This window comes from Cherax quadricarinatus, chromosome 13, assembly GCF_038502225.1.
Source record: "Cherax quadricarinatus isolate ZL_2023a chromosome 13, ASM3850222v1, whole genome shotgun sequence".
NCBI classification, from domain to species: Eukaryota; Metazoa; Arthropoda; class Malacostraca; order Decapoda; family Parastacidae; genus Cherax; species Cherax quadricarinatus.
In genome coordinates, this window is record NC_091304.1 from 7500274 (window position 1) to 7511978 (window position 11705).

Sequence of the window (11705 nt, forward strand, 5' to 3'; positions counted from 1 at the left end):
ATCCACGATTACCTCAGTATAATATAAACCAGCTTCATACAACAAGAAAAACTCTTTACTGGGATATGAACATAAGTCCAGCAATGTATAAATTAGATTCGTATATACTGAACAGAATTTCAAGGCAACCTTCCGAACACTTACTTCTGGCCAGGGAATCCTGAAGGAAAATCGCCGCCACGACAGCCAGCAATAAGAGCGAGTATTGCTTGTTCATGTTCGTCCACCTCTGACGGATACTCACACAGTAGACAGTCTACTGTTTAACACACTCGAGTCCCGTATAACAATTTTCCACTTCTACACTTCTCTTAACCCATCACACATTCACTTGGCATCGTCACCGCATCCACAGTGTCCTTAACTGCTACGTAATTCAGAATACCGATTAATTTAATTCTAACGAAGCAATCTGAGATTTTCTGAAAAAAAAAAATTGGAAATTTTCGAAAAAAAAGGCAAAAAAAAACCTCAAGGCTTAAAAATAATCTTTCCTTCACTAATGGGTAAATAAATACTATTGGAAGTTTTCGACACCAACTGGTTTTCAAAAAAAAAAATAAATAAATAACGGTGACGCGCTTTCAATGTGCAAGGAACGATACTGAGAGAATAACTGGAGAAAATAACAAGGAAAATAACAAGGAGAATAACTAGGAGCATAGCTATAGAGAGTAACTAGGAGAATAACTAGAGAGAATAATTAAGGCAAATAGAGAATAACTAAGGAGAATAACTAGAGAGAATAACTAAGGAGAATAACTAGAGAGAATAACTAAGGAGAATAACTAAGAGACAATAACTAAGAGAGAATAACTAAGGAGAGCAACTAAGAGAGAATAGCTATGAGAGAATAACTAAGAGAGAATAACTAAGGAGAATAACTAAGAGAGAATAACTAAGAGAGAATAACTAAGGAGAATAACTAAGAGAGAATAACTAAGAGAGAATAACTAAGAGAGAATAGCTAGAGAGAATAACTAAGGAGAATAACTAGGAGAATAACTAGAGAGAATAACTAAGGAGAATAACTAGAAAGAATAACTAGAGAGAATAACTAAGGAGAATAATTAGAGAGAATAACTAAGGAGAATAACTAGAGAGAATAACTAGGAGAATAACTAGAAAGAATAACTAAGAATAACTAGAGAGAATAACTAGGGTGAATAACTAGAGAGAATAACTAGGGGGAATAACTAAGGAGAATAACTAGAAAGAATAACTATGAGAATAACGAGAGAGAATAACTAAGGAGAATAACTATGAGAATAACTAAAGAGAATACCTAGAAAGAATAAAGGAGAGTTAAGGAAAGTAACTAGAGAGAATAACTAATGAGAATAACTAGAAAGAAAAACTAGGAGAATAAATGAGAATAACTGGAGAAAATAACTAAGATAAAAAGAGAATAATTAGAGATAATACGAGAGAATAGCTAAAGAGAATTAGAGAATCTGAGAGAATAACTAGACAGAATAAGCGAGAATACCACGAGAGAATAACTAGAGAGAATACGAGGGAGTAACTGTAGGTTAGGTTAGGTAAAGTTAGTCAGGAAACAGGACAAGTGTTTCGTCATCTTAGTCAGATGATGACCCGCCTTTGGAGTTTTGGTCATCTGACCGAGGCCTTCCGCTGGCTTACCGGTCCACCCCTTTAAAATTTATGTTCTTGTAGAACCATTTTTCTGTAGTAACTGTAGAAAATAGCTAAGGAGAAAGAATAACTAGAGAGAGTGTACGAGAGAATACTTAGAGAAAATTGCTAGAGAGAATAACTAGGAAGAATAACTAAAGAGATAATACGAGAGAATAACTAGAGCAAATAACTAGGGAGAATAACTAGAGAGAATAAAAGAGAATAACTAGAAGGGGAAAGGATGGAAGGGGTCGTAGTTGAGGTAGTTGGTAGTGAGGAGGGAGGGGGTGAAGGATGGACTGGTTGTTGGTGGTGGGGGAGGGGGGGAGTGGTGAAAAGGTCGTGGTAGGGGAAGGGGTAAGGGGTGCTGGCGGTAGTCGCTTAATGGGAGGGGAGGAGAGGGGAATGAAGAGAGGGGGGGGCGGTCATCATGGGTGGTAGTGGGGGAATGTATGTAATAATGTGTTCGTAACTCGAAAAAACTCGTTCGTGATTCGAAAACACTGGGGGAAGCGCTCGTTCGTGATTAGAAAAACTCGTTAGTGATTCGAAAAAAATCGTTCATAACTCGAAAAAAACTCGTTCTTGACTCGAAAAAAACTCGTTCTTGACTCGAAAAAAACTCGTTCGTGACTTAAAAAAAAAAAACTCGTTCGTGACTCAAAAAATAAAATACTCGTTTGTAACTAAAAAAAAAAAAACTCGTTCGTGATTCGGAAAAAACTCGTTCGTGACTCAAACAACCCCGTCCGCAACTTGAACATTCTCTTTCGTAACCATTTTCCGTGTAATTGGTTCACGTCTCGTTTTAACTCCGCAGTAACTCGTTAATAACTCAAAAAGAAAAAGAAAAATTTAGTGTAGGGCGAAACATCGAGACGTTTCTCCTTATCTCTACAGAAATTAGTTACGGAATCTTTACAGTAACTATTTCTGTAGTGTTACAACTCTCTTTCGTAACTTGCTGAAAGCCTTCCATTAATTTTCCGCAACTCGCAGCAGTTTTCCAGTAACTCGTTCGTGGTTGTAACACTAGGGGAAGGGGGGGGCGTAGCTCGTAATGCTGTAACTCGTTCGTATCTCACACTTCGTGGCAGTGACCTTGTAATGCAGCCTAACTTCTTATAACTTGTTCGTAACTTGTGTAAACTTTGTAGCAGCTCGTTCGTAACTTGCCACTAACGTTATCACACCTAGTTCGTAACTCGCCAGTAACGTTATCACACCTAGTTCGTAACTTGTCATTAACGTTATCACACCTAGTTCGTAACTCGCCACTAACGTTATCACACCTAGTTCGTAACTCGCCACTAACGTTATCACACCTAGTTCGTAACTTGCCATTAACGTTATCACACCTAGTTCGTAACTTGCCATTAACGTTATCACACCTAGTTCGTAACTCGCCACTAACGTTATCACACCTAGTTCGTAACTCGCCACTAACGTTATCACACCTAGTTCGTAACTCGCCACTAACGTTATCACACCTAGTTCGTAACTCGCCACTAACGTTATCACACCTAGTTCGTAACTCGCCACTAACGTTATCACACCTAGTTCGTAACTCGCCACTAACGTTATCACACCTAGTTCGTAACTCGCCACTAACGTTATCACAGCTGGTTCGTAACTCGCCACTAACGTTATCACAGCTAGTTCGTAACTTGCCACTAACGTTATCACAGCTAGTTCGTAACTCGCCACTAACGTTATCACACCTAGTTCGTAACTCGCCACTAACGTTATCACAGCTGGTTCGTAACTCGCCACTAAAACACTTGTTCCAACTCGCACCAATTTTTCCGGGTATTTTTTTTCTCTCGGCCAAAAAACAAAAGACGAAAGTTAGTAATTTGGGCGGCCGGGTTGGCGGTGTTGTGAGGGACGGTTGATACAGTGACAGTGTGATGGCATAGGGTCATTGGTGCCACCTTCACTGCTGCCCCCTCGTGGCCAGCCCTGGCACTACAAGCAGGCACTACCACCACCACCATCAGTGCCACCACAATCTCCCACCACCACCATCAGTGCCACCACAATCTCCCACCACCACCACCAGTGCCACCATCATCACCACCACCACAACCAGTGCCATCACCACAACCAGTGCCACCATCACAACCAGTGCCACCCTCACAACCAGTGCCACCATCACAACCAGTGCCACCATCACCACCACTATAACCAGTGCCACCACCACAACCAGTGCCACCACAATCTCCTACCCCCCCAGCAGTGCCATCATCACCACCACAAGCACTAGTGCCACCACCACCACCAGTGCCACCAGCACCTGTGTCACCATCACCAGTGCCACCACCACCACCTGTGCCACCACCATCAGTGCCACCACTAGTGCCATCCCCTCCACCAGTGCCACCACCAGTGACACCACCCCCACTATCCCCACCACCACCACCAGTGCCACCACCACATACGCCACCACCCCCACCACCACCACCACCAGTGATACCACCACCAGCAGTGACACCACCACCCCACCACCACCAGTGCCACCACCAGTGCCACCACCAGTGCCACCACCAGTGCCACCACCACAAAGACTAAAACAAGAAATCAAAATCCTGTGCTTGCATTGTGTTAAAAATCACTTTATATATGAGAAAAAAAATTTAAATGTATAGCATTCGGAAAATGCGCTAAACCCGTTGGGAGGATAGGAGCCACACAATGCTGAAATTTTAACGATTGGGGATAATATTACCGATATTAACCTCTCCTTGTAATACACACCCCTCAATTCTGGGACTAGTCTTGTTACAAACCTTTGCATTTTCTCTAATTTTTTGACGTGCTTGACCAGGTGTGGGTTCCATACTGGTGCTGCATACTCCAACATGGGCCTGACGTACACGGTGTATAGTGTCTTGAACGACTCTGCTTAGGTGTCGAGACGCTATTCTTAGGTTTGCCAGGCGCCCATATGCTGCAGCAATTATTTGGTTGCTGTACACCTCGGGAGATGTCCTTGGTACATACTCCGGCTGTGGTCTTTCTTAACATTCTTCAATCTTCATGGCTTTGCACTTGGTAGAGTTTAAACTCCAGGAACCATTTGTTAGACCAGGTTTGCAGCCTGTCCAGATTCTTTTGTAGTCCTTCTTGATCCCGTCTGCTTGAATTCTCTGTATTAGCTTCACGTAGTCTACAAACAGGGACATCTTTGAATCTATCCCTTCCGTCATGTCATTCACATATACCAGAAACAGCACCGGTCCTAGGACTAACCCTTGTGGAACCCCGTTCGTCGCATACGCCCACTCTGACACCTCGTCACGTACCATCACTCGTTGTTTCCTCCTTGTCAGGTATTTCCTGATCCATTGCATTGCCTCTCCTGTTATTCCTGCCTGCTCCTCTAGTTTTTGCACTAATCTGTGTGGAACTGTGTCGCAAGCCCTCTTATAGTCCAAGAAAATGAATCTACATCCCCCCCTCTCTCTCTCTCTCTCTCTCTCTCTCTCTCTCTCTCTCTCTCTCTCTCTCTCTCTCTCTCTCTCCTCTCTTCTGTTACTTTGTCGTAAAACTCCAGGAGGTTTGTGGCACGGGATTTACCTTCTCAGAAACCGTGCTGGTTGTCGTTTATAAGCTTGTGTCTTTCTAGGTATTCAGCAACTCTCCTCCTGATGATCTCCATGACTTTGCATACTATACACGTCAGTGACACAGGTCTGTAGTTTAATGCCTCGTGTCTGTCTCCTTTCTTAAATATTGAGACTACATATGCCATCTTCCATACCTCAGGTAGTTGCCCATTTTCAATGGATGTGTTGAAGATTTTTGTTAGTGGCACACACAGCATCTCTGCTCCTTCTTGAGGTATCAAGTTCACACAGCAGCTTCTTCACCTCCTCCTCGGTTGTGTGTATTTCATCCAGCACGTGTTGGTGTATCACTTGATGGTGTACTTCCCTATTCTGACTTCCTGGGGTCCTTCCTGTCTCCACTGTAAATACTTCTTTAAATCTCCTGTTGAGCTCCTCACATACTTCTTGCTCGTTTTTTGTGAACTGCCCACCTTGCCTCCTCAGCCTGATAACCTGGTCTTTGACTGTTGTTTTCCTCCTGATGTGGCTATACAAAAGCTTCGGGTCAAACTTGACTTTTGATGCTATGTCATTTTTGTATTGTCGCTGAGCCTCCCTTCTTATCTGTGCATATTCGTTTCTGGCTCTTCAGCTGATCTCTTTATTTTCCTGGGTCCTTTGTCTTCTATACTTTTTCCATTCTCTAGTGCACTTAGCTTTTGCCTTCCTAAACTTTTGGGTGACCCAAGGACTCGTTCTGGTCTTCCCATTATTTCTGCTTCCCTTGAGAACAAACCTCTCCTCTGCCTCCTTGCATTTTTTTTATTGGTTTTCCTGCCAGTTCTCTCTCCCACTGAACGTCTTGAAGAAAGTTCCTCATGCCTGTGTAGTTCCCCCTTTTGTAGGTTGGTTTTTCCCGTCCTATTCCTGCTACTCTCTCCACTTGTAGCTCAACTATGTAATCAAAGCACAGAACCACATGATCACTAGCTCCTAGGGGCCTTTCATACATGATATCTTCGATGTCCGAACTTCTCAAGGTGATTACTAGGTCCATTCTTGCTGGATCATCCTCACTCCTCTCCCTGGTAGTGTCTCTAACATGTTGATGCATGAGGTTTGTGTGTGTGTGTGTGTGTGTGTGTGTGTGTGTGTGTGTGTGTGTGTGTGTGTGTGTGTGTGTGTGTGTGTGTGTGTGTGTGTGTGTGTGTGTGTGAGTGTGTGTGTGTGTGTATGTGTGCGTGTGTGACTGGGGATTAATGACGTGTTTGCACCGGACATAGTGAGGGGCGGGAAGATAACATGCTGGGAAGGTCCTTCCACCATCACTAACACCATCACTAACACTATTACTAACACCATCACTAACACCATCACTAACACTATTACTAACACCATCACTAACACCGTCATTAACACCATCACTAACACTATTACTAACACTATTACTAACACCATCACTAACACCATCACTAACACCATCACTAACACCATCACTAACACTATTACTAACACCATCACTAACACCATCACTAACACCATCACTAACACCATCACTAACACTATTACTAACATCATCACTAACTCCATCACTAACACCATCACTAACACCATCACTAACACTATTACTATCACCATCACTAACACCATCACTAACACTATTACTAACACCATCACTAACACCATCACTAACACCATCACTAACACTATTACTAACACTATTACTAACACCATCACTAACACCATCATTAACACCATCACTAACACCATCACTAACACTATTACTAACACTATTACTAACACCATCGCTAACACCATCACTAACACCATCACTAACACCATCACTAACACTATTACTAACACTATTACTAACACCATCACTAACCACCGTCACTAACACTATTACTAACACCATCACTAACATCATCACTAACACTATCACTAACACCATCACTAACACTATTACTAACACCATCACTAACACCGTCACTAACACTATTACTAACACCATCACTAACGCCATCACTAACACCATCACTAACACCATCACTAACACTATTACAAACACCATCACTAACACCATCACTAACGCCATCACTAACGCCATCACTAACACCATCACTAACACCATCACTAACACCATCACTAACACCATCACTAACACTATTACTAACACCATCACTAACACCGTCGCTAACACTATTACTAACACCATCACTAACGCCATCACTAACACCACCACTAACACTGTTACAAACACCATCACTAACACCATCACCAACACCATCACTAACACCATCACTAACACCATCGCTAACACCATCACTAACACCATCACTGACACCATCGCTAACACCATCACTAACACTATTACTAACCACCATCACTAATACTATTTCTAACCCCTATCACTAACCACCGTCACTAACACTATTACTAACACCATCTCTAACACCACTACCACCAGCACTAATCACCAGTACTACCACTAGTGTAAACCACAGTTACTAATGGGTGGATGTTAGTAGTACTTGGTAAGCACTGGATAGTAGAACTATCGCAGGGTTCCTCAAGAGGAGTGTTACCCCTACTAGTAGTGTTAGAAATACATCACCCCCGCCCCCCCCCCCACCCGCCCGATGAGACATTACACTTCAACCTGCATCTACTACCACCTATCAGCATCACCATCAGGCTTCCCAAACTACCCATTCCCCAATACTACCTACGACCCATCCAACCACCACTTCATTCCACCCATCACCCCAGCACTAACTCTCCCCAATGTGGTAGATACATTATTGTGATCTTTGAAAGTGAGATTCTCTGACATCATCACTCCCAGGTCCTTCACAGGATGGGAGCGAGTATTATACCTTGTGGAACGGAGCTCTTCAGTGTAGCCTCCTGTTATGTATTCCTTTATCACGCATTTTGTGTGCTGTTACACCATGATCGCACTTATCAAAGACTTTCGCAAAGTCTGTGCCTAATACATCATTTTGTTTGTCCTCCAGAGCATCCAAGACCATGTCATAGTGGTCCAGTAGTTGGGATAGGCAGGAGCGACCTGCTCTAAACCCATGCTGCCCTGGGTTGTGCAACTGATGGGTATCTAAGTGGGTGGCGATCTTGCTTCTCAGAACCCTTTCAAAGATTTTTATGATGTGGGGCATTAGTGCTATTGGTCTGTAATTCTTTGCAATTGCTTTACTGCAACCTTTGTGGAGTGGGTGGTGGTAGTCACAACATGCCCATCCCGTGGGTGGTGGTAGTTACCTCATGCCCATCCTGTGAGTATTAGTGGAAAGACTTCAGAGGTACATAATGGGTCCAGGGACTGGGTCCCAACATGTCTAATAACTAATCAAGTTACAGAAGCAATAAACAATTTACAGATTTGTGACGTGACATCAACAGTGTTGAGTTGATGATTATTATTATTATTATAATCAAGGGGGAACGTGATTATACACATGTGGAAGGCATTCAGGCAGTGATCCAATTCCCTAAATCAAGAGCCCCTCACCAACATCAAGGAACCTTCCTTGAGGGGATGACAGGGATGAGCTGTCACAAAAAAAAAAAAAAAAAAAAAAAAAAAAAAAAAAAAAAAAAAAAAAAAAATACATTGTATCTTATTCCTTGATAACGAGATATTTACAATATCTAACAGCCAAGTTACAGTCATATTTAGGCGAGTTAGTTATGATTTATTTACGATAGGCGACATCAGGGTATTTTTCCTGACTTGCTGAGAGTATACTGACTTTAGTATACTAAAGTCAGTGCCGGATCAGCCGGGCTGTGGTTCGTATGCTGGACTGCGTGCGGCCAGCAGAAACAGCCTCGTTGATCAGGCCTTGATCCACCGGGAGGCCTGGTTGTGGACTGGGCCACGGGGGCGTTGATCCCCAGAATAACCTCCAGGTAGACTCCAGGTGGGTAAAATACTTTGACATATCTCATGAAATCGTAATGACACGATTGCAAACAAACCATACCACGGGTGGGGTTTGAACCCGCAGTCAGAGTCTCAAAACTCCAGACCGTCGCTTTAGCCACCGGCCCAGTGGCTAACACAACGGTCTGGAATTTTGAGACTCTCTGATTGCGGATTCAAACCCCACCCGTGGTTTGGTGAGTAGTCTCTAAATTCATGATTTTTTTAGTATGTCTGCACACAATGTTGCAGTGAAACAACAGTTTCTCTACAAAGTTTCCATTTAGCTAAGTGTATATCATAGGCACTTGTAACCCAACCGACGTCAGCCAGTAGTGACGTGCAAGATACATGCTGGTGTTCCTGCATGGCAACATAATGAGATGTGCACTGACTGATGCCACTCACTCTGTCTGCCTTTAGTTAATGTGGCTCATTAGTTCTTTTCGTATTTTTGTCTGTGGTTGACTCCCTCATTGAAGGCATACATTTTGGCCAGTTCACAAGCTCTATACTGCATTTGAAGGCTATTGTGAGGGAATCCACGAAAGGAGGAGCTGACTACACTGTGTACAATCTTGTTTGTCTTCTGACACGATTGTGTCACAACTGACACTCATGGAATAGAGCACATTTATGGATGACAGAGAATTGCTTGCAATTAAGATGTCCCTTTAAGACACATTCCCAAATTTCAGAACAAGGAATGTTGATAAATTAGACACATGTGCAATCTTGATTGATGGACTGACCACATCGACTCAAGGTTGAGGGACTGATTACCTCATTCTCCTCCTGTTCTTCAAGATTCTCCTTTGTATGGACTGATGAAGCCACTGTGTGGCGAAACGTTTCCTCAATAAAGATACCCAAGAGTTGCACATGTGTCTAATTTATCAACATGTCGGTTCTCTGAACCATTCATCTACAAAGAACAAGGAATATATAAAAAACAGCTCAACTTGAAGGATGGAATCCAAGTGGTTGACGTCTGCTTCAATTTTTATATAAAAGAGGCATCGCTCTACAAGAAAATAGCTGCACTACCAACTGCACCAGTCAACTGGTGAAGAGGGCCATTAACATGCACACTTTAAAGTTAATGCTGTGTAAGGAATCTTTGCCACTTAAGGCAGGTGTAAGGTATATAAAAACATCCCGCGGCCTGGTAGGCAACACTTTCGCCTCACCTGGCCAGGTGAAAACATTATAAAAATAATAATAATAATCTTTATTTCTACAAGTTCATATACAAAGTATATAGGCCTAGCTGACATCAGTGACATACCACTATATAGAAAGCCCTTGTTATGCAGAGCATTTTGGGTAAATTAGGTCAATTTTATCCCCGGAATGTGACCCACTGGGCATGCTTCCTTACACCTGCTTTCCCCGTTCACCTAGCAAGCAAATAGATACCTGGGTGTTAGTTGACTGGTGTGGGGTCACATCCTGGGGGACAAGGCTGAAGTCCTCAAAGATGCACTGATTTTCATGGGATATCCTGGGTGACTTACCTTCAAGGGTTTAAAATCCAAACAAAATCTCATCATTCGTCCAGGGCTTGAGCCCCAGAATATCAGTTGTAAACCAAAGACGTTACTGCTTGAACCACGGGTTTTTTTTTTTTTTCAACAAGTCGGCCGTCTCCCACCGAGGCAGGGTGACCCAAAAAAGAAAGAAAATCCCCAAAAAGAAAATACTTTCATCATTCAACACTTTCACCTCACTCACACATAATCACTGTTTTTGCAGAGGTGCTCAGAATACAACAGTTTAAAAGCATATACATATAAAGATACACAACATATCCCTCCAAACTGCCAATATCCCAAACCCCTCCTTTAAAGTGCAGGCATTGTACTTCCCATTTCCAGGACTCGAGTTCAGCTATATAAAAATAACCGGTTTCCCTGAATCCCTTCACTAAATATTACCCTGCTCACACTCCAACAGCTCGCCAGGTCCCAAATACCATTCATCTCCATTCACTCCTATCTAGCACGCCCACGCACACTTGCTGGAAGTCCAAGCCCCTCGCCCACAAAACCTCCTTTACCCCCCTCTCTCCAACCTTTTCGAGGACAACCCCTACCCCGCCTTCCTTCCCCTACAGATTTATATGCTCTCCATGTCATTCTACTTTGATCCATTCTCTCTAAATGACCAAACCACTTCAACAACCCCTCTTCAGCCCTCTGACAAATACTTTTATTAACTCCACACCTTCTCCTAATTTCCACACTCCGAATTTTCTGCATAATATTTACACCACACATTACCCTAAGACAGGACATCTCCACTGCCTCCAACCGCCTCCTCGCTGCAGCATTTACAACCCAAGCTTCACACCCATATAAGTGTTGGTACTACTATACTTTCATGCATTCCCTTCTTTGCCTCCATGGATAACGTTTTTTGTCTCCACATATTCCTCAACACACCACTCGCCTTTTTTCCTTCATCAATTCTATGATTAACCTCATCCTTCATAAATCCATCCGCTGACACGTCAACTCCCAAATATCTGAAAACATTCACTTCTTCCATACTCCTCCTCCCCCAATTTGATA

General features: G+C 42.9%; 1 protein-coding gene across 1 annotated transcript in view; it reads right to left on the bottom strand.

The window, feature by feature from the left end:
* Positions 1 to 3588, bottom strand: part of LOC128688683 (mucin-2) — a gene marked incomplete in the record, with an annotated part of 211003 nt that extends 207415 nt beyond the window's left edge. The window contains 2 exon segments of the mRNA XM_070084433.1: positions 145 to 422; positions 3383 to 3588. Of these exon segments, the coding sequence (XP_069940534.1) occupies positions 145 to 217 (73 nt within the window).
* Positions 3589 to 11705: the final 8117 nt, after the last annotated feature.